At 36.7% G+C, this 24900-nt stretch overlaps 1 protein-coding gene across 7 annotated transcripts in view; it reads right to left on the bottom strand.

Annotated features, from left to right (window-relative positions):
- EXOC6 (exocyst complex component 6) overlaps positions 1-24900 on the bottom strand; it is a 194842-nt gene that overhangs the window by 15444 nt on the left and 154498 nt on the right. For 6 of the 7 annotated variants that reach the window (XM_027112059.1, XM_027112058.1, XM_027112060.1 and 3 more), the window contains one exon: positions 20302-20375. In XM_027112059.1, the coding sequence (XP_026967860.1) occupies positions 20302-20375 (74 nt within the window). Of the gene's footprint in view, positions 1-17695; positions 17770-20301; positions 20376-24900 lie in introns of all 7 variants that reach the window. The other variant, XM_027112065.1, reaches the window with a different exon arrangement.

Raw genomic sequence — 24900 nt, 5'->3', positions numbered from 1 at the left:
GAGAACATGGAAAGAAGATCTGATTCGAGATTGAGGGAAGATGATGAGTTGACAGCTTTGGCCACACAGGATACAAGACACACATCCCATTGGAAATGTCTACCAAACAACTAGATATGTATCTAAGGCATACAGCATTTGTGCCAGAGATCCGATGAGAACGGATGAGTTCACCCCGGTAAAGTGGATAGAGAACAGTGTCCTAAGAACAGAAACCTCAGGGACACCAACATTTAGGCAGTAGGAAAAGAAAGCCACAAAAGAGACAGACAAAAAACATTAAGAGAGGACAGCCTTTGAAGAAGAGAGAATTTGAGAGAGGATGTGATCAACATTATCAAACGCAGTAGGAAGAATCAGTAAGATAAGGGCTGAAAACGTCTACTGGCCTTCCCTGGTGACTTAAGTGAATACTATTTTAGTTAGCAGTGCAGCAAAGCAGGTTGGGTTGAGGAATGAACTGAGAAATGAGGAAGTACGGACATAATCCCTTCTAAATCATTCTCTTAAGGAAACTGGGTGCAAAGGAGAGAAAAAAGAGATTGGAAATAGCTAGAATGAGACTAGAGAAGATACTCTCGAACTTCCCTGGCAGTCCAGTGGTTAAGACTCCACGCTCTCAATGCAGGGGGCACAGGTTTGATCGCTAGTCATGGATCTGGGGAACTAAGATCCTGACTGCAGCACAGTGCGGCCAAAAAAAAGAAGAAGAAAATACTCTATTCTCTCTTTCCTTCTCTCAGATAGGAAAGATCTGAACATGTTTTTAGGCTAAGGTAGTTAGGAAAAGGATAAAGCAGAGGAAAGGTAGAGGAGTAATGAAACAAAGTCCCATTAAAAAAAGATGGCATCAAGGGCATAGGAAGATGAGAGAGCCTTGAATAAAATGGCTACCTATCATCTGAGTCTGAAGGAGGGAAAGTGAGGATGAGCGTGAATACAGATAAACTGATTGTAAAAGCAACAGCGAGAGACTGACGGTATAGAGAAGCATGAAGGAGGCTGAAAGGGGCTGGAGCTTTCACTCAAGAGTGGAAAAACATGGCTCTATAAATAGAAATGGGGAACGAGGAGAACAACAATCTCTCATTCACACAGTGCAGCCCGTGGAAGAATGCATGGCTACCACTAGAGAGGGCTATGGGCTTAGCAGTACTCTCAGAATTCTACAACAAGGAGGCAGAGAAAACATTCTGCCCCACAGTAAAAGCTGTAGGGCCATTTACATTGGAATGAAGGTGTAAGAGGGCGAGAAGTGAACAGGTACAGAGTAAACAGAACAATGAGGGAATGAGACAGGAAAAAGGTTGGGAGGTGGGAAGGAATGGAGAAAGTAAGTGGAAAGAGAAGGGAGAAAGTGCTTAACTTTATTGAGCAATCAAATATTTAATCATCTAGAAGGAGGGATGCATGGTTGGGAAGTGTCAGAAATGACAATGTCTGACCAAGACTCAGGAAGAAATGGTGAAAGCTGCCATGAAGTTTTCAAAAGAGCAGAGAGGCCTCTGTTTGAACGTGGGCTATCTCAAGACATCTGGAGCAGCAGCAAGGGTCCTGGTTAAGGGGAGAGCTTCTAGGAGCTCTGGTTAGATTTTCTGAAATCCCTTCTAATTCTCAAGTATTAGGATTTCATGACCATGAAAACCACTGAGTCACAGACCGAAGGTAATTGGAAGATGATCTGACATTTAAGAAAACACAAGAGTCAAAGATAAAGAACTATAAATTGTAACACACTTTAGGGACTAAACTGTCACTTAACATTAAGTACTAAGCACTGTAATGTATACCTAAGAAAGAAGTTCAGGCAAAAATACTATAATGATTAATTCTCAAGCCAAATAATCCCTTCAGCAATCTCAGCCTTTCAATATATATTAGCAAAAATTTTCATCATGACTATATTATCCACTTGGCTCTAAAGAAGTCACTATTGACCTAAAGTACACTAATCTAAATTTATTTTAATACATGGTTTTATAAACATGTAAGAGCGGAATGCATCCCTTCCAAGTGCTAGCTGAATGTTGGCAGTGCTGAGTTCCCCGAGCCATCTAAATTTGAGGATGGGTGGCTCTATAGACAACTGAGAACTTCCTGAAGTTTGGAATATGTACACATACCTAATTTCGGGGTTATGTCTGTTCTTACTTTCCAACCAAATTACGAGTCCTTCAAGGGCATGGTAATCTGTCTTACTTCTCCTTTAGGATACTCAATAAAAGTTTGTTGAACTGAACTAAATTACATTTCATAGAACACTTTGAGATGCAGAAGTTTAAGGACTGTGTCTTTCTGTGACAAAACACAGCCATAAAGGAAAAGCAGAGAAATTAACGCACATGTAAAAGCTTCTAATTTAAACTACTAGAAAAGCTTTGCACAAATATAGCCTGACTCTGGGACTCTTTCACACATAGATTACCGAGTGGATCCTGATAGTCTTTACACAAAGTTCACAAATCACCTAGCTGTTAATTTTTCTTTATCTCTATTTCAGACCATTACTCATATTTGTGTATAACTTTTCACTTGAACATCTCATTCCAGTGAAGTGGAGGCTTTTCTATACTTTATAAAAGGAGAAACCAAGTTTCAAAGAGATTGTCTTGTTCAAATTTATATGTGAAGTAGGAATAAAAACTAATTTCCTCAATTTATAAATTAAGTGCTTAAACAACTTATTTAGGATGGCTTAATTTACACAGGATTTCTTTTTATTTGTATGTATAACCCATCTGCTTTCAAAAAGAATGCTTGGTAAGGTTTTTTAGAACACTGCTGTAAGATTTCACATTAGATATACCAAATATAGTATGGGCAATCCAGGTAATTTTGTTATATGTAGCAAAAAAATCGTAACAGTGAATATGGTGTTTCTGGTTATAATATTCATTAGTATGTGAAACAAACTACACTATTGCTATCTTTCTGACAAAGCATTTAAATATTTAAACTTCTCATAAATTATCCTCACAACTCAAAGAAACCTATAATTAAAAAGAAATATTTCTGGCTTCCCTGGTGGCACAGTGATTCAGAACCTGCCTGCCAATGCAGGGGACACGCATTTGAGCCCTGGTCAGGAATGATCCCACGTGCCGCAGAGCAACTAAGCCCATGCTCCACAACTACTGAGCCTGCACTCTAGAGCCCATGAGCCACAACTACTGAGTCTGCGAGCCACAACTACTGAAGCCTGCGTGCCTAGAGCCCGTGCTCCACAACAAGAGAAGCCACCGTGATGAGAAGCCTGTGCAAAGCAACGAAGGGTAGCCCCCGCTCGCCGCAATTAGAGAAAGCCCACATGCAGTAATGAAGACCCAACACAGCCAAAAATAAATAAATAAATAAAATAAATTTATATTAAAAAAAGAGAAACATTTCTATTTAATAAAAAAAATATTAGAGAAAAATATTATTTCTTATAAATGAATAATTGGAATTTTGGCAAAAATGTGAATTAATTTTGAGAGGAAGGATAAAGTTCCCTTTTGGAAAGTGTCAAATACTGATTTTATATCTAATAATTAATGGATGTATAATATTTATTAAAAGCCAGAATATCACAATTCTTTATTGCTGGCAGACTATTCTAAAAATTTTAACCTATCCCTATCAGTGAAAAAAATAGCAAGAATATCAATGATTAAAAACATTTAGATTTGGGACTACCTCTATGTACATTATGCACTGGCTTATAACTCCCAGTCTATGGAGACAAAGACTCACTCCTTTTGTAACACATTGAAAATTTACCTCAAAATTAATCATACTATAATACTTATAGATAAGGAATATTCCCTATTTGTCCAAATGCACAATTACACAAATAATTTTTCCCCATAAATCTGTTAATTTTGTTTATTGTCATATTTACTAACTTAAGCATTTCTCTTAAAATTAATTCTGATTGGGGCTTCCCTGGTGGCACAGTGGTTGAGAATCTGCCTGCCAATGCAGGGGACACGGGTTCGAGCCCTGGTCTGGGAAGATCCCACATGCTACGGAGCAACTAGCCCCGTGAGCCACAATTACTGAGCCTGCGCGTCTGGAGCCTGTGCTCCGCAACAAGAGAGGCCGCGATAGTGAGAGGCCCACACACCGCGATGAGGAGTGGCCCCTACTTGCCACAACCAGAGAAAGCCCTCGCACAGAAACGAAGAGCCAACACAACCATAAATATATAAATAAATAAATAAAATTTTAAAAAAAACAACTCTGATTGGTATAATTTTTTTTGAGCATTATTTTGGCAGTACCCAGTAATTCCACTTCTAAAGGGCTGTAAAAATACTTACACTATTGCTCAATATAGATGCCTAGGGATATTAACTGCAGCATTACTTATATGTAGAGAAACTGGAGGGACTTCCCTGGTGGTCCAGTGGTTAAGAATCTACCTTCCAATGCAGGGGACATGGGTTTGATCCCTGGCTGGGGAACTAAGATCCCACATGCCGCGGTGCAACTAAGCTCACTTGCCACAACTACTGAGCCCGCGCTCTAGAGCCCGTGCCCCACAACTAGAGAGAAGCCTACGTGCCGCAACGAAAGATCTCGCATGCCGCAACCAAGACCCGATCCAGCCAAATAAATAAATATTAAAAAGAAAAAAAGAAAGAAAAACTGGAGACTCCTTAATGTCCAACAAAAGAGAACTTGTTTAATAAACTATGGTATATTCATATGATAGAATGTTATGAAGAAGTGAAAAAGAGTAAAGTAGAGCCATATTTACCAATATGAAATCATGTAGCGTTGCATGAAAAACGTAAATTTTAGCGTATATGATCCACTTCCCCCCTCAAGCAAAGAATTCTACGTGTGTGCACACAAGCGGGTGCAAGTGTGTGTGTTTAAATGTACATTTAAAAAAGTCTATTGGGGGCTTCCCTGGTGGTGCAGTGGTTGAGAGTCCGCCTGCCGATGCAGGGGACGCGGGTTCGTGCCCCGGTCCGGGAGGATTCCACGTGCAGCGGAGCGGCTAGGGCCCTGAGCCATAGCCGCTGAGCCTGCGCGTCCGGAGCCTGTGCTCCACAACGGGAGAGGCCACGGCAGCGAGAGGCCCGCGTACCGCAAAAACAAAACAAAAAAAAGTCTATTGGGAAACACACCAATGATTCTGAGAGGTTGAAGAGGAGGAAAAAATGAGAGCTTTCCTTTTATACACTTCTTCATGTTAATTTTTCTGTGTGTTTTAAACAGGAAGCATGCAATGTTAACTTCCTGATTTTTATAATTGTAGGTAGCTATACAAAAAATTACGATTGGGGGAAACTGGGTGAAGTATACAAAGGATGTCTCTTAACTATATTTGTAACTTCTTGAGAGTCTGTAATTACTTAAAAAAAAAACAAAAAGAACTGTGAGCATGTATCATTTTTGTAATTATTATGGTGTTGGTTTGATTTTTTTCCCCTGTTTTCAAAAAATCATTTAGAGGGTAATTTTCCAAACTACAAAACAGCTCTAAACCTTTACCCTTAAAATAATCACAAAAATCTAAGTTCAAAATTTATATCAATAACTGAAGAAGGTATAAGCATAAATTACATACCTAGTTAAGCACATAAACTGTAAGGCACCAGAATTATGACACTGAAAGGCAAAAGTCATTTAGGTACAGCCTAATCCTTCCTAATCTAAGCTCTCCCAAAGGGCAGCATACTTTTCTCATATCTGGACCTTAAAGGTAAACCTTGTGAGATGTCTGATCTTGTTATATTCAGGAGTAAACCCAAAAACGTCTTCCTTTAATTCTTTGGCACTTCAAATGAATTTAGGATTGTCTAAGGAAAAAATGCTTGCTGGAGGAGCTGTGTGAACAAGCTGTTGTCCTGCTACCATATCTAGTCAAACATTTGGATACTACAACTTTGGCAAATCCCATTAATACTTTAAGAAGTCAAAGACTTTAAAACTTCTAAAGAAAGTTCCTGTGAAGTAGTCACAGGGACATGTTTAAGCAAGCAGAGTGTGTATACAATATAGTAACAAACACAATGCAAACAAAAGAAGATGTGTTTAATTATAGTGGAAATAATTGTTATTTAAAAGTGCCTTCTTCCTCATCATAAAAGAATAAACTGGACTAGTGGCAAAAGAATTGTATGTTATGATGCCTTAAGATTAGTAACAGAAGACAGAAATTTCAAAGTAAAATCTTGGCAGACACCCAGTCTCCAAGGCAAGAATTATGGCCTAACAATTCCTTCATAACTTACAAGGCTCATTCATGTCCCTTTAGGTAGAATCCAAAGTTGTTCAGTTTGAGTCAAATACAAGTATATATTTATCAGGTTTCTCCTATCTTTCTCTGGTGAAGTGCATCTGAACTTCTTTCCTAAATTTTATAACCATTTGGGGGCATGTTAGAGACTGTCTGACTATGTATATAAAAGGGTAGAAGAAATTAGGTGAGGAGGATAAAGAGAACAAGGAAGTGGGTTCCCAGGGTACTTCCCTTATTCAGCAATATTGTTAGAAGGAACTATGCTCCTCATAGTTTAACATGATATAGGTCTGGCACACAAGCCTTGCCATCACCCAGATGAAGTATGGTATACACAAAGAGATGGGAACTTCTGACTCAATCAACTAATGACACCTGCAATGCAAATTTCACACAATTCACTGATTTTAACAACAAAGATTAAGCATGCGATCAAAAAGATCTCTCCCCAAAGTAAATTATACACCATTTCCCCCCACAGATTTCATTAAATCATTAAAATATATGGTTGAAATAGTTCAGGAAATAGTTTCCCAACAGCACACGGTAGTTATTAGGAGAAGCAGGAATCCATCCTATTTCCTGATTTCCTACACGATAATGTCCTCCTCAACACACCATTTGGATTCTTCAGTGGCTTTCTCGCTACACTTCTTAATTTCCATCCTTTCAGCCAAGGTGTCTTTCTGAATCTAATAGTCATGTTTATCTTCAACTTTATCTTCTTTGATACCAACTAACTCATCTCTCTAGCTCTTATTTTATTGTCTAGCTCTTATTTTATTGTCTACTGTTCAATTCTGTTTCCCCAGTGGCTGGCTACATAAGGCACTCAAACATTTCTTGAATAAATGAATTAGTAAATGAAGCAATAAATGAAAATCCATCCATACATAATGCCTTTTACTACAAACAGTTCTAGGATTCCGCTAACAAATGTTTAATTTACTTATACACTGCCTTGTTCCAAAGGCATCTTAAAGCAACTTACAAAAATACATGCAAGATAAATACAGCCTGCGCTTCCGGAGCCTGTGCTCTGCAATGGGAGAGGCTGCGTACCGCAAACAAACAAAAGATAAATACATCTTAATAACTGAGAAAAGTCAGGGCCAAGAGAAAGTGAAGACAGGAGAGAAGATAAGGTTAGTATACAAAATGCACGTGATGCCATCCTATATATTTGAGCATTCTACCTCCGTAATGAAGAAGAAAATATAATTAGTTGGATAACTCACAGTATTTTGAGATAAAAACAAACTAGTTGCTGTGTATAAATTCAACCATTTCTCATATTGAAAACAGAAACCTCTGAGTCTGCATGAAGAAGCTACTGTGAAATATAGTGAACCACAGCATCAGTAATTAAGTAACAGCAATCAATCATCTATACCCTAGACTACCAAAATAATCATCTAACTGTTCTTCCTGATTCTAATTTTGTCCCTTTTCAATCTATTCTCCTTAGAATAGCCAGCAAAATCTTTTTCAAATGCAAATCAGAGAATGATACTAACCTGCCTAAAATCCTTGAATGGTTTCCCATCATACATAACATCCCAAACTCCTTAACAAGGCCCTCAAGGTCCTACATGACTTGGCTCTGATAACCTTCCCAATTTCATTTGCACCTCTCTTCCCCTTGCTCTCTACACTACAGCCATACTTTCTCTTCCCTGACAGCACCTTAGGACTTTTCATTTGCTCCTCCCTCTGCCAGGAATACTATTTCCCCATATCTCCTAATTTCATTCGGATACCTACTCCTTAAAGAGGTTTACCCTTGACAACCCAATCTGAAGTGGTCCACTAACTCCCAGTCACTATTCACGTTAACCAGTTTTATTTTTCTCACAGAATCTAAATGTATTTGAAATTCTATATAAAGCTGTTTGAAATTATCATTGTTTGTTATGGATCTCCCTCCAACAAAACAAGTTTTAAGAGCAGGGATCTTGCCTATCTTTTTCACCACTGTATCACCAGCACTTAAAAGAGTGCCCAGAGCAGGTGCTCAAATATTTGTTTAATAAATAAAGACATCTCTGGAAATGGGACAGCTCTTTGTGATCTGGCTTCATCTGGACAGCCTTCCGTTTCCCTAGAGCAGTGATGGTGAGATAACTGTTGTTAGGTCATATATGATGCCTTTGTGAATCTATTAAAACACTGGACCTTCTTCTCAGAAATATGCACATATAGACAAAATTTTGCCTAAGCCTCCTAAAACCAACCTGTGATCCCCAGGTTAGAACCCCTGATCTAAAGGCACATAAGGACCTTTATGCAATGCAATCTATGTTATAACCAATTCCTGCTCGTGGAGTTGAACGCTGAAGGAAAAAAAAAACAGTAAAAAGCTACAAATCATTCCTAACAGATTTCTCTACGAAGTGGTAGAATATCGGAGAAGTCAAATGAGCAATAGTCACAGCTAATAGCTAATAGCTGCTTAGTCTCCTCATGTAGCATATGGTACTGAGAAGCCCAGATCTGGGATTTATCATGAAAGAAAATGACATGTATGTTGATGACATATATAAATAAGAAAACAGATCTGAAGTAGTTTTATGGGTTGCCTTTTTTAAAAATGGCATATACTATACTCCTGTTCCAACTATATGAGATCATATTGGATCAGGATATGGATAGTCAAGTTCCAAAAATTGATAAAGTTAAAAAAAAAAAAACTAAAAAGAATTGGCTTAATATTCAGAATGGTCCATTGACTCTTCTGGGACACAGAGAATCTTCCCTGGGTGCCATTAATAAAAAGATGCACGTATTGGGTCACAAAATGACTTTTAAAAAATATATTCTTTAAATTATGTCAGATCAAAGAAGTGATGGAAGGTAAAAGAGGTGTTTTAGGTGTACAGCTCCTCCTTTGCCTGCTAGGGAGGACTTGGTGACAGGTAAAAGAGGCAAACTGAACAAAGCAGCTTTTGTTCCCCTACCCCTTCTCCTTTTGTATCTGAAGGTGCTTACAGCTAAGTTAATGTGTAAAGTAAACCATCTAGGCAAAAAATTTCTGTAAGTTCTAAAGGACTTTGAAGTTTTTTCATCATGTTTTTAGTACCACTAAGTAGTAATACTACCTTCTTTGTGACGTTTTGGCTTTGTTTTAAGATTCTTATTTTGGAAGGTATTAGGTTTTCTGTCTTAAGGAAAGGTACAGTTATCTCGAAAAAAGTCACTTCAAATGTATTTAATACTAGGAGATGCTCTTTATAACAAACAAAATATAGAACGTACTTTGATTATTTTATCAAAATATCTCTTTCAAAATTTTCCCATCTCATTTACAGTGTATTAGTAAGGGGGGGGGGAAGTAGCAAATATATTCTTTATTTCTCTCCAAGTATGCATACTGTGGCTCAATAACAATAGCCTTGATGATTCACTAAGGAATCTGACAACTGTTAGGATCTGAACTCCATATGAGCTGGTATTTTAATTTCCCCCTTTAATCTCTTCATTCTTCACAAGCAATCCTGTGTTACTGTCTCATGCTTCTTAAAAACAAGCTATTCTGTATGACTGACTGACTGGTTTACTGAATCTAAGCAGCATTAATCCTCTAGTAATTACCATCCTTCATAAAATCGTCTGAATGTTTTAAAAAAGAGGAAGTTCAACAAATTATTTTTGAAAACTTTCTACTATTTTCATCACTTTTGTATTATTTGTATTTTAATATTTAAATTTCATCTATCTACTGAAAGGCTTATCTTTTTGCTTTCAGAGCCCTATGTTTTAACCAGAACATAGTTCTAGGAATCCACAGAGTAACGCAGTGCAACAGTGGTCCACATGATTCAGTGTTTGCAAACTGTGTGCCATAGAACACTGATTTGCAGGATAGTAAGAGATTCTTTTTTGAAAAGTATTTAGTACTCAAACAGGTGTGGGGGGAAAAAGGGGATACACCTCTATTATAGGACTTCTCAAAGCCTTCAATGTGCCAATGAAATTGTGAATTTACAAGAGAGGAACACAATATTCAGGATTTCCTAAAATTATTTGTCTATAATTTACTTTCTTCATGACTCACTGTTCCAAATAACAGAAGTTTAGGACATGGTGCTTTATTTAAGTTTTGCTCTATATTTAGTCATTGCTGATCACTCAATTAAGGCATATACTGCCTTTGTCTAAATTCCTATAATTCCCCTGTACAAAATATTTCTTCATCCATAGAAGAACAGTTGGGTTTGGAGCAATGACAACATTTCTTAGAAATAACATATTATTATTTTAGTATCCCTAATGATGACCAAGGTAAATCAAGAAATGTTTGTAATGCTTACACGTTTACTTGAGAAGGCAAAGAAATGTGTCATGTATTTTTAGAAATACTCCCATCAAAAATAACGGAAATAAAAATTTTTTTACTGCTTTTAAAGTATGTTTCTTTACATGGAACATTAACTTACATGTAATATCCCAATTCCAAATAAGGTGTTTCTGTACACCAAAAATATGTTTGAATATAGCTGAATAATTTGCATTCACTTATTCAACATTTACTGATTGTTTACTATGTGCCAGGAATAGGGTTAAGTAATACATGTATGGTAGTGAACAAAAAAGGCATGATTCTTGTCTTCACGGGCTTGTAGCTTAGCTTTTTTCTTTTATGTTACCTGAATTGTTATGAATACTTGCTCTAGAATTGCTTTATTTTTAAAAATACCTTTGATGTGGTGGGGGTATAGTTAGGCTGCTATTTTAAAACCTCAACTTGATAACTAATTTGCTAATGGGGAATGGCATGAATCATGAAATATAAGCATACAGTTAGCTGGGGGACAACAGAAACCATTTTACTTGTATATTAGAAGCACATATCATTTATATTTCAAAGTCTTGTGTTTTATAACTATTTTACATTAAAATGCTACGAGAGGGACTTCCCTGGTGGTGCAGTGGTTAAGAATCCGCCTCCCAATGCAGGGTAGACGGGTTCAAGCCCTGGTCCAGGAAGATCCCACATGCTGCGGAGCAACTAAGCCCGTGCGCCACAACTATTGAGCCTGCGCTCTAGAGCCCGCGAGCACAACTGTTGAGCCCGTGTGCCAAAACTACTGAAGCCCACACGTCTAGAGCCCGTGCTCCGCAGCCAGAGAAGCCACCGCAATGAGAAACCCGCACACCGCAACGAAGAGTAGCCCCCCACAACTAGAGAAAGCCCACGTGCTCCAACAAAGACCCAACGCAGCCAAAAATAAAAATAAATAAATTTATTTTTAAAAATGCTATGACAGCCAATTCTTTTCAAAAAATGGTGCTGGGTCAATTGCGTAACCATGTGGAACAAAATCAATCTTGAACCTTACACCCCATACCATGCACAAAAATCAATTCCAGATGGATTGTAAACCTAAATATGAACGGTAAAACAATAAAACTTTTAGAAAAAAACATTTACAATTTCAGGGGAAGGCAAAGACTTCTTAAACTGGACATTAAAAAGAACTAATCATGAAGGAAAAAATGATAAATTGGATTTCATTAAAATTATGAGCTTTTATTCATCAAAAGCCACCACTAAGAGTGAACAGACCAGCCACAGAGCAGGAGAAGATACTTGCAATACACACATTTGACAAAGGAAGGACTCATATTCAGAATATACAAAGAACTTCCGGAAATCATTAAGCAGACAATCCAATAGAAAAAAATGACAAAAAACCTGAAAAGTTTACTCACAAAGGAGGATATTCAAATAGACAATAAATAAATGAAAAGGAGTTCAATTTTATAAGTCATCAAGGAAATGCAGATTAAAACCACAATGTAAAACTATTGTATACTCCCTGGAATGGCTGAAAAGGAAGAGACAACTAATATCAAGTGATACCAAGGATGCAGAGCAACAAGAACTCTTCTACACTGCTGGCTGAAGTACGAACTAATATTCTTGCTTTGGAAAACTGCTTCACAGTGTCTATTCAAACTGATCATGTACCTACCCCCCTGACTCAGCAATTCCACTCCTAGGTAAATACCTCAACAAAAATGGGTCTGTTCACCAAAAGACATGCAAAAGAATGTCATGTTAGTTCAATCTGTAACAATAAAACTGGAATCAATTCATATGTCCATCAATAGTAGAATGTATAAATTATGGTACATTTATATAATGGTAGACTACACAGCAAAGGGAATGAATGAACCATAGCTACATGTAACAACATAGATAAATTTCACAAACATAATATTGAGCAAAAGAAGGCAGAACCAAAAAGTTAATATTGGGGTCAGGGGTGGTGGTGGTAGGTTGAACTGGGAGATTGGGATTGACATATATACAGTAATATGTATAAAATAGATAACTAATAACAACATGCTGTATAAAAAATAAATAAAATTAAATTTAAAAAAGAAAGTTAATACTGCATGATTCCATGTATACAAAGTTCAAAATCAGACAAAATTTATCTGTGGTGTTAGAAGTAACAATAGTTGCTATCCTTTGAGAGGGAGAAGTGCAGTAAGGGGTAGGGGTCTCTTTTGAGGTACTTACTGGTCAAGTTCTTTTTCTTGATCTGTGTGTTACAGAGATGTATTTACTTTGTCAAAAATCAGCAATAGTATGATTTGCCTGAATGTATGTTATATTTCAATAAAACATTTATTTGAAAAGTGCTATGAGATCCATATATATTTTGCACAATTCGAATTCTCTCTCAAATTCTCTAAATATAGTTCAGAGGAATGATCACTCCTCTTTTCCCTATTTTGCCTGAAATAAAATACTTGAAAATGGAATCTAATCGTAGATAGAGAAAGAAAAATTGTAATTTTTATGGCACAGGGTTGTAACAGGCAGAAGAAAATGGTATAGAAAAAGAAAATGGCTCATATGTAAGCTAATAAGAACCACATATGTGATTTGCACTACAAAGGCATACCTCTCTAAGGCTTTAGACTATATATTCCCAGATTTTTTTTTTTTTTTTTTTTTTAGCCGTGCAGCATATGGGATCTTAGTTGCCCAACCAGGGATCGAACCTGCAACCCCTGCAGTGGAAGTGAGGACTCTTAACCACTGGTCCGCCACGGAGGTTCCCTATTCCCAGATTTTTAAAAGGCTCTTCATAGGACAAGGTATCCGACCACTCACTACCTCTGTAGTTCTCTCTTATGTGCTCTCCAATTTGTGAGCGTCCATACCATCATGCACAGTCTTAACAGCCCCAAAGCACAGTGGTCTAATAACCCAAATACCACACTTTGATTAGTGTAGTCTAAGAATTCCCAGCACGCTGTTGGTTCATTTGGAGTTAACTAAAATGACCAGGTCTTTTTCATAATATAAGTCAGATTTCCTACATCCTGTATTTTTAAAAATTTAATTAAAAAAATTAAATACAGCACTTAATATTTTTCTTGCTAAATTTAACTTTTTTGGCTTTGGCTTATCACTCAAGACTACTGAGAGCACTTTGATTTCGTCTTCTATCATCTTAGGTAGCTCTTCTAGTTTTGTGTAATCTATACAAATAATTCATATTTCTTCTATGTATTTATCCAAGTCATCATTTAAAAAATATGTTGATCCCAAACTGTCAAAGACAGACATCTAGAGGGTGCTGCCAGAATCTTGACTTAAAGCAGTATTTCCCAAAGTATATTTCATGTAATACAAGCCAAAATTAGTAAGGGATGTGTTCTGTGATGAGTTTAGGTTTACTGCACCATTTCTCAGTCCTTACAATTCTAATGCACATGGTAAGTCTCTAAGAGGGGATTAGAGTACAAAGTGTTTCCCAAACTTAGCTGACTTGGAATCTGTTTTAAAGAAATCTTTTCTCATCTTGAGAAATCAGTGTTCCTGGAAAGACACTTCAGGAAAATATACGGTGAAAAGACATCAGCCAACATTCTTTAGGGAAGAAACTGTTTTATTAGCTTCAAACCTACTTAATTGTATTATCATCCAATCTACCTCAACCTCTCCATATTGTCTGAAGGATTATCAAGATATTGTCAAGTGCTGCAATAATATCTTGCCAGTCTAACTTATCACAAAGTGAAATAGGACCAGGTAAAGAGGATTTAGTATCAGGATTATTAGTGAGCCATGGATGCTCAGTCTACTGTGAGAAATATGTTCAATAAGAAGCTATGAAAGTGAGAGATACATTTTTAAAGTTTCCCGCTAAATTGGCTACATTTTTAGAGTTTTGGTGATTAAAAACTAATCTTCAGTGGACTTTCCTGGTGGTGCAGTGGTTAAGAATCCGCCTGCCAATGGAGAGGACACGCGTTTCATCCCTGGTCCGGGAAGATCCCACATGCTGTGGAGCAGCTGAGCCTGTGTACCACAACCACTGAGCCTGTGCTCTAGAGCCCGAGAGCCACAACTACTGAAGCCCGCGTGCCCTGGAGCCCATGCTCCGCAGCGGGAGAAGCTACCACGGTGAGAAGCCTGCGCACTGCAACAAAGAGTAGCCCCTGCTCACCGCAGCTAGAGAAGGCCCGCGCACAGCAGTGAAGACCCAACGCAGCCAAAAATAAATAAAATTTAAAAAACAAAAACAAAAAAACCTAATCTTTAGTTTCCTGGGAAATTCAGTTATATGGGACACCTCACTTTCCAGTGATATTTACTGAAATCTTGCTATGTATTGAGAACGAGTTATTTTAAAAAGTATCACTGAATACTATATACATTATACAAAGTCTTATAATAAAAACAGTTTCAAAATTTTAAGGTTTTCATACATTGTCAAAAGAATTTTACATATTTTAAAATTCTTTTGAAATCCATTTGAAAGATTACATTTAACAAAAGAGATGGTCTTTGTAAAAGAAAACAGATGCAAGTAAGTATACCAAAGTCCTTCACCAATTAGCGACTTCATTTCAGAACTGGGGGTAGAAGGATGGTAGGCTTTACTTATAAAACATGTATACACAGACAAATCATGTTCAAACGGCACGTTTAAAATTGAGTGAAGTAGTATGCTCACATAATGCAGTACCAGTACTGCTAATCCTCCACATTGTCTATTGGGGCAGTAGGTCTTAAAATGTTGTTGAGATAACTGGCTTCCATTAGCAAGCATGTGATTGGCAGGATGATAAAGTCTTTTCACTCACAGGTCAGCTATTTCCTTTTCTTTAGAAGAGGGCAATTCTGATGATCCATCTTTTAGCTACAGTCTCTCATTGAGTCCCAATTCTCTTGCCTTCAGCTTTGATATGGTTCTAACTTTCCTCTTGTATCAGCTCATACTTGTCATCAACTCCTCTATTCAGAACAGCAAATATCAGGAGTTTGACCTCAGGGCAAAGTCCGGGTGGGCAGGTAAAATTTGACCACTAGACCTACTTCCTAATCTTTCATACCCAGCAATTCATGAAGCAGTATCAAATTCAAACTAAAAAACAGAAGCATGACCCCTTATAAGTACTATGAAAAGGGCTTTTTTGCCTTTCTAAGTATACTTGAAAAGAACTGTCAGCTGCCCTATTAAGACAGAAATGGATCACAGACCAGGAAAAAAAAAAAAAGGAAAAGTGCAGAAATTCAACTGAAATGTAAATAAAAGTGTTAGCACCCTCTTTATGTTTGGTGATATACTACTTCACATAAAAGTGTTAAAATAATATGCTGCTATGAAATATCTTTATGAAGTCAGGAACATAAAAACACTACTGAAACTTAAGGTATCCTTATTTAAATAATCACTGATACTGATAAAAAACATTACATCACCTCATATGAGATTAAAGTTTTCAAAATGAATTTTATTTTTGGCCAATTCCCATACTTGGCATTTCACCACTAAACTGTTTGTAAGTTAATTTGAAAAACAAATATAGGTGAAAAATAACTATCATTATCAAATTATTAAATCCAGGCCTCTCAAATCATAAAATTCAAGTTATATCACAGTGGTCCAGTAGCTGAAGACAAAAATTAGTTGCATCGGGACTTCCCTGGTGGTGCAGTGGCTAAGAATCCACCTGCCAATGCAGGGGACACAGGTTTGAGCCCTGGTCCGGGAAGATCCCACATGCCGCAGAGCAACTAAGCCCATATGCCACAACTACTGAGCCTGTGCGCTAGAGTCCACGAGCCACAACTACTGAGCCCACGTGCCACAACTACTGAGCCCACGTGCCACAACTACTGAAGCCTGTGCACCTAGAGACCATGCTCCACAGCAAGAGAAACCACTGCAATGAGAAGCCCATGCACTGCAACAAAGAGTAGCCCCTGCTCACTGCAACTACAGAAAGCCCACGCACAGCAACAAAGACCCAACGCAGCCAAAAATAAATAAATAAATATTTTAAAAAAAGAATTAGTTGCATCTTCTTGTTTGTTTATTTATTTATTTATTATTTTTGGCTGTGTTGGGTCTTCACTGCTGCACGCAGGCTTCAGTAGTTGTGGCTCGTGGGCTCTAGAGCGCAGGCTCGGTAGTTGTGGCACATGGGCTTAGTTGCTCTGTGGCATGTGGGATCTTCCTGAACCAGGGTTCAAACCCGTGTCCCCTGCACTGGCAGGCAGGTTCTTAACCACTGAGCCACCAGGGAAGTCACTCTTCTTGTTTTAGAATACAAAAGTACAAGAAGATAGCATAATTAAATTTTAACATTAACAATCAGAGAAAATAATTTAAGCCTCTTTTAAGACTAGAAAAATTAATACGTCAAAAATTAGCTCATCAAAATTTTCTATCCACTACTCACTTCCACTGCATACTAACTACCATACTTTAAAACTGTGTTTTATATTAACTAGTTATTTCTATATAAATCTTTTAACAGTTCTATATACTTGTCATAATACATTTTAGAATTCTAAATGTTTCATAATAGACTTTTTTATTCACTTAAGTCTCTTAAAGAAATTACCTTGCAGTTGTTAAGTATCCGTCTGCCAATGCAGAGGACATGGGTTCGAGCCCTGGTCCAGGAAGATCCCACATGCCACGGAGCCACTAAGCCCGTGCGCCACAACTACTGAGCCTCCGCTCCAGAGCCCGCGAGCCACAACTACTGAGCCTGCATGCCACAACTACTGAAGCCCATGTGCCTAGAGCCCATGCTTCACAACAAGAGAAGCCACTGCAATGATAAGCCCATGTGCTGCAACGAAGAGTAGCCCCCGCTCACCGCAACTAGAGAAAGCCCACGCGCAGCAACGAAGACCCAATGCAGCCATAAATAAATAAATATTTAAAAAAAGAAAAGAAAAGAAATTACCTTGATGAGGAAATGTCAATCAGGACTTAATGCCTCTAAGTGCACTACTTGATAAGTAAATCAACCAAAAAGATTTGAGATGTTTATTAATATTTATAAGTCTGCCTTCATAACAATTCCCTAGTGAGCTATATGCTTGTAAAGAGGATTTCTTTGCTGTGAAATGATGATTGTGTTTGAAGGAAGAAAGTACCTAGGATCAGAGTTTTCTGCTTTGAACTAACTACCTACCTGGACAAATCAAGGAACAGAATCTTTGCCAACAGCTTTATAAATTATGTGATCCTACAGCAACATGGATGGATCTAGAGAATATCATATGAAGTGAAGTAAGTCAGAGAAAGACAAATATCATATGATATCACTCATATGTGGAATCTAATTTTCAAAAAATGATACAAATGAACTTATTTACAAAACAGAAACAGACTTACAGATATCAAAAACAAACTTATGGTTACCAAAAGGGAAACGCTGGGGGAAGGGATAAATCAGGAGCTTGAGATAAACATACACACACTACTATATACAAGACAGATAACCAACAAGGACCTACTGTATAGCATAGGGAACTCTACTCAATATTCTGTGATAATCTATATGAGAAAAGAATCTGAAAAAGAATAAATATATTTGTATGTATAACTGAATCACTTTGCTGTACACCTGAAACTAATACAACATTGTAAATCAACTATACTCTAATAAAAATTTTTTTTAAATTATGTGGTCCCATCTACAATCCTACAATGAGATTACAAGCTAGTTAACAGCATAAAAATTCATACAAAACTGAGAAAACAGCAAACAATAAATTTCAATTTTTCTGTGAACAGATTATTTGTATATAATGGGAGCTATCCTTGAATCACATATTCTTTGGACTGGAGATCATATTCATGTAAGTGGTCATAACCTAATTTGGAAATGAATATACCACGAAACCTGTTTCCACCTTGGTAAAGGACTCAGTTTTCTATATCATCTTATTAGGGGCAACAGGACAGCAACAGAGATAACTCCTTGTAAAGAAAATGGATCTACCTTCAATAGTAAGAATATCTTCTAATAAACTGAAATGGAAGTTCAGAATCCACTTTCTTCATTTTCTACTATCCTCCCCTTAACTTAGTAAAGCTAACCATCTGTAGATCTAGGTCACTCATAATAGTGTTTCTTGTTTGGCATAATACATGAGCACCAATTGTAAACAGAATAAATATGGATACATTTTCATATGTATTTAGGTTATAAAAATATTTAGGTTATTTCATATTTATGTTATGAAAATATTTCATAAATACGTTGTTCAGTGCTTTACAGATTATAATTGGGAGACAGAATGGCTTTTTCAATTTTCTTCTAAACTTGACTTGAAATACCAGTTATTTCCATACAACTCACTGTCTTATAAGTATTCCTAGCCAGTTTGTGGGTATTGTACTTCTCTAAAGGACTGTTAAGCTCCATAAGGATGAAACTGTCTCTTATATTACTTTTGTGTCTATTTCAACCATATCTCCTCTCTCCAAATAATCAATACTTAGCATTTCATAAATATTTATTGAACACTGGCTTGGAATTAGAAAAAGCAGCTCTGTGTTCAAACATTTATTAAAATAAGAGCTCTTTAACTGCTCACAATGGTCCTGTTCCAAACATCACTGTGGAAGAGTTCTATTCATACCAATGGTGGAGCCCCATCTCCAGTTATCTCCATCCCTCAAAGGGGATGGGACCATTAATAGACTGATATCACAGTGACTTTCTTTTAATTCCATCTGCATTTGGTTCTTCTTGCCAAGGGCAGCAGTCAGGCCTGTTGTCAATCCTAGCACTCCTAAGCCCTCTAACTTGGATCTACCCCTCCTCCACACTCTTGTGCCTCTCAGCTTTATTGAGCTCCTTAATCCTATGATTAAGAAAGAAAAAGGAGGAGGAGGAAAGAGGAAGAAACGAATAAGAAGCAAAGTTATGAGGGAGATGGAAAAAGGTAATATGAAGAAAATAAAGAAAATGACAATAGAGAAGTTAAAGAGTAAACTGAATAGAAGAAATTTAAAAATCATATTTGTTATTATACTTAGAGTTATGTGACTAGAAAAGAATTACATAAATGTATAATTAATTACCTTTAAAAATTAGTTTTATCCTTCTTTCTGGAAGCATACAGAAAAACTATAAAAATAACATTCTTTACACTGACAACATTTTAAGCAAGGGGTTCCTTTCTAAGTTGTAATAATTTACATTTAACTTGGGTCCTAAAACTAATGTTACACTACCAATTTTCATATACGACCATGAAATCATTAAGAAATAACTTAAGCTTCAAGTGTTATTAAACCAAAGTATAAAGTTTTTATTTATTCATGTGCTTTGCAAGTAATAACTAAGTTAAATATTCACCAATAAGAATGCCCCATGAAGTTGAGACACTGAATGGGTATAGGTTCAAAAGAAGGACCAAATACAGTTATCAAAGAAGCACTTTTCTAGGGCTTCTCTGGTGGTGCAGTGGTTGAGAGTCCGCCTGCCGATGCAGGGGACATGGGTTCGTGCCCCAGTCCAGGAAGATCCCACATGCCGTGGAGCGGCTGGGCCCGTGAGCCATGGCCGCTGAGCCTGCGCGTCCAGAGTCTGTGCTCCGCAACAGGAGAGGCCACAAGAGTGAGAGGCCCGTGTACCGCAAAAAAAAAAAAAAAAAAAAAAAAAAAAAAAAGAAGCACTTTTCTAAAGAAAAGTTTTTTCAAGGCAAACAAGCATTCCTGTAGCATTTAAAAAAAAAAGGTGAGAAGTAGAAACCAATAAATGAGAAGTACATTATTACATCTTACTTGTCTGAGGTCAATGAATGCTAGCTGCAGAGTATCCCCTTGGAATCCTGGAACGGGCTCAGAGCTGGCAAACACTATTTTTAAAAAAAAAGAATAAAAACAAGATTGCAAAATATACAAGGGTTTAACCACTAAATTAATTTCTACTCATTACAAATGTATTATAATATTTACAAGTAATCATTTCAAATGAAGACTATTTATAACCTTCAATTTTCACCACTGAGAATGTTCTCCACACCCATTACCACGAATATTTTAATAATTTTAAACTTCCAATCTGCCATTTAATTACTCTAATCCTTAATTACAATAAATTTTAAATGGTTATCCATTTAACTTTTGTAAAAGTTCAAGAGTAGTGATATACTTCAATCAAGAAAAGTTTTCTGACTCTTTTTAGCCTTAAGTGAATGATTATAGAAGCATTTTGAAACTATACCAATTGCACAGTTGTCAACATATTTCAAAACATCTGCTTTGTTACAGAATATGCTCTACACAAATCCTACTCTAGCTAACAGCTATAACAGGCAGCCATGTAAGAAGTCAGTTTTACATGCAATTTTACAGCAAGTAAAATGTTCAAAGTAGCAAAATGAGGATGATGTAGGAATGCCTGTTCATTTTTTTAAAATAATTTTTTTCCATAATGGAATCCCACCTCTTTAAAAACTAAGAGACATCTTAAGACAAAATAGATTTCTTACGACAGATTTCTTAATATCTTTAGACGAAAAATATTTTGAAAGATATTTTTCAACAACTTTTTTTTTTGGCCACACCGCATGGCTTGCAGGATCTTAGTTCCCCAACCAGGGATTTAAAGCAGGGCCACCACAGTGAAAGCGCCTATCCTAACCAATGGACCACCAGGGAATCTCTTTCAACAACTTTTTTGTACTTAAAAAAAGTTAATACTAGTAACATAGCTTTGTTTAGTTAGTTGAAGACAATCTCAATACTAGTTATTTTGAAAACAAAAGCCTTGTGGCTCATAAAAAAGACCCTATCATTTTACACACATGCTTCTCTCGTAAGAATATGAACGCCTGCCACCACTCTCCCTCCCCATTAATATATGAGTTTTCTTAGAGAGTATTATGGATTTTCCATTTGTGAATTTATCTGAGCCAGTATTTTAGGAACCACTTACATTGTTAGCCTATATAGGTCTTGGAATAACAAATATAATTCTTAACTTTAGTATATTCTGCGTGAAATATAGTTTAGAAAGGCTCAAAAATCAACATCTAAAAACAATAAATAGACGAAAGCCTAGCACAGCTTAATTTATTTGGCATTTTTGGAGAACGAAGAATTCAAATTAAGTTTTTTTTGTTGATGTTGTTTTTAAGTTAATTATAATTTTTGCTTTAAGCATCAAAACTTTTTTTCATCGTAAACATTTTTTGATAAAATTTTAAACTGCATCATAATACTTTCCCTATCTTTTTTTTTTTTTTTTTTTTTTGCAGTACGCGGGCCTCTCACTGTTGTGGCCTCTCCCATTGAGGAGCACAGGCTCCGGACGCGCAAGCTCAGCGGCCATGGCTCACAGGCCTAGCCGCTCTGCGGCATGTGGGATCTTCCCAGACCGGGGCACGAACCCGTGTCCCCTGCATCGGCAGGCGGACTCTCAACCACTGTGCCACCAGGGAAGCCCTCCCTATCTTTTTTTTTTTAGAATACTAAACACTATATAAACGTTTCTTAATTCTCTTCATTGATAACCATTAAGAACACTTTTTATTCTATACAATAAATTCCCAGGGCTGCTACGGTATTAACAGCTGTTTTCTATTATATTAAATAGCTCAGAATGCTGTGTTGTTTGAGTTCTTGTGTCTATCTTTAATAATTTTTCTGCCTTCTCTCTTACAGTTTTAACATAAATTCTTACTCCGTCCTCTCTCACTCATCTCTTATTATGTTATCTTTAATCTTCTTGAGCAGGTAGGTAAGCTAATCAATTACTAGAATAGTATCCAAAGTAAGAGCAAATACAGCCTGAGCATGGGCCTCTCCCACAAGTAGGTGAATGAGTTTATATATGCCTTTGAGTAAATGTACCTTTCAGTTACTCAGTTACACCATTTCCCTCCTTACTTCTTGGTTCTCTGCTGGGTACTAAGTAGCTATGGCCATTAGATAGGCGACTACATTCACCTTTCTCAGGCCCCCTATTTCCAGAAAACTAAGATTCATTCAAGCAAATCTAACCATATTTTTCATTGTTTACTATAATTTACTCACATCACTGTCTTTTCATACAATGAAAAGTAGAATACTTTCATACTGTGGCAACTCCATCACCCCCTACCATTGCCCAGATAATTGAATTGCCTCTTTTTAGTAACATGAGATCTTAATTGAAAAATAACAAGCAAAATTCTAATAGCTTATTAAAAGTAAAGATTTTTTTTTTAATCTAAAAAGTACTTTTCTTAAGACCATCCAGCATATCATTGGCTTTCGTGGCAAGTCTCAGGCTACTGTTTCCAAGTAACAATTAACTATGAATTCCTTAATGGTCTCTAATCGAGGCTGTATATGTTAGCTCAGCTTCTACCATCACCACATATACATACACACATAAAGACTTCCTATAATACAGAGAGACTTACTTTATATATCAGGCATAAAAATCAACTCAATTTCAATTATACTTCGATTATTATGCACTTAATCTTCCAGAATTTTTCTACACTGAAAATAATCTGTCATTTTTCTTCTCTCTCAATTCCTATTTAAGATACTATAGTTTAATAAGCCCCATTGCTTGGCATTAATCCAAAGAGCTTAGAGTCAAAATTATAATAGTACCATAAATTTATATAGCACTTTATAGCTTACAAAGCACTTTCTCACATGCCATCTTCTTTAATCATCATCATAATTTATCTTAGTAAACAGGGCATGCAGATGATGGATCACAAAATCTTGCAGCTAGAAAGAGACACCCCCCTTTGAAATATCTCCAACAGTCCTCTGAAGGCTCCGTTTAAAACTCACCAAGTTCTTCATTTTATAGGGCAGAAAAATTAAAATTGAAGTGATTTGCCCAGATCACATAGCTAATTTAGATTTCCTGACATTCAATTCATTGATCCAGAATCTGATTAAGTATTCAGCCTCTCATCTTTTATGCCATCTCTTCTAAGAACCTAACCAATATGGAAGTGAAATTCACTAGTTTATAGCTCTCAGGTCTTTTCTCAAATATTTTTTAGGGATAGGAGGCTTCATATTTTTTCCTTTACTTCTTTAAAACTCAAATGCAGTCAATCCTGTTGGTTTTATCCTCTACAATATCTTCAGTCTGAATCTATCTCTACCTCAGTTCAAGCTATCATCATTTCTTGTTTGCATTACTAAAATACATTCCTATCTGGTCTCTCTGCTTCTTGTGTGCCACCTTTCCATCTACTTCTCCCAGTAAGATGTAAATGTGATTTATGCCATTTCACAGTTTAACACCTTTCAATGGTTCCCCATCACCTTCACAATAAAGCAGGACAAGTAAGATCCTTTATGACCTGGCCTTTGTCTATCTCTCTAGCCTCATCTCTTACCACCTTCCTAGGGGCACCTTAAACTCCTTCCATTCCAAACCACCTGCACTTCCTTGTATATGCCACAGTCTCTTACCGAGTACCTTTGATCCTTCTGCCTGGAGCATCCTTCCTCTTCTTTTCCACTGGGTAACTCTTACTTATCCTTCCATTCAATCTACATCTTCTGTGGAAGACTTCCATTACCCTGCAGCCTGGGTTAGGTCCCTCCTCTGTGATCTCCCTGCAACTTCTGTACACAGCCTAACTATACTACCCATTTTGCTATCTTATAATTGTTTATCTGTCTGGGTTTTCCCACCAGACCATGAACTCCCTGAGGGTAGGAAATATACTTCCATTTTTATATCCCGATCACCTAGTATAATGCCTGATACATAATGAGTAGGCAATAAAAGTTTCTTAAGTGAATGAAGGAAAATTGAACAAATGAACAAATAAATTCTAAGGGGATGCCATCCAATCCTGGTAATTGATACGTTCTCTAGCTTATTGATTAGATCTAGAATGATGTTGTCCAACAGAACTTTCTCCAGTAATAGAAATGTTCTATATCTGAGCTGAACTGAATTCTTAGTTTTATTTAATTTTAATTGAATAGTCGCATATGACTACTAGACAGTGTAAATCTAGAACATTCTGTGCATATTTAGTGTATTTATTTCAAAATAACTGAGTGTGGGTAAGAACACTCCAAATGTTTCCTTCAGCCAAAACTAAATTGTGAGTTCTTCCACTAAACACGAAGCTCACAGGAAATAGAGATTTTTTTTTTTAACCTTTATATACTCTGTGCCTGGTGTACAAGAGATACTCAGTAAATGCGTTGAATGAATAAATAATAATACAAATAATTCATTTATACTAATATGGTCCCAATAATTCTAGAGGTAGATTTCAATCTGAACTTTTTAAAGAATTGATGACTGATTTTTGGAATAGCCTTAAGTTTGTCTTCAGATTCCTTCTTGGCTCAAGCAGATTCTCAATTTTATATGATTTGTCATATTTTGGGGTTTCTTTG

This window comes from Aethalodelphis obliquidens, unplaced genomic scaffold (assembly GCF_003676395.1).
Source record: "Aethalodelphis obliquidens isolate GAN/ISIS:26980383/991018 unplaced genomic scaffold, ASM367639v1 scaffold11, whole genome shotgun sequence".
Taxonomy (NCBI): Eukaryota; Metazoa; Chordata; class Mammalia; order Artiodactyla; family Delphinidae; genus Aethalodelphis; species Aethalodelphis obliquidens.
This window is presented reverse-complemented; position numbering and strand designations above follow the sequence as displayed.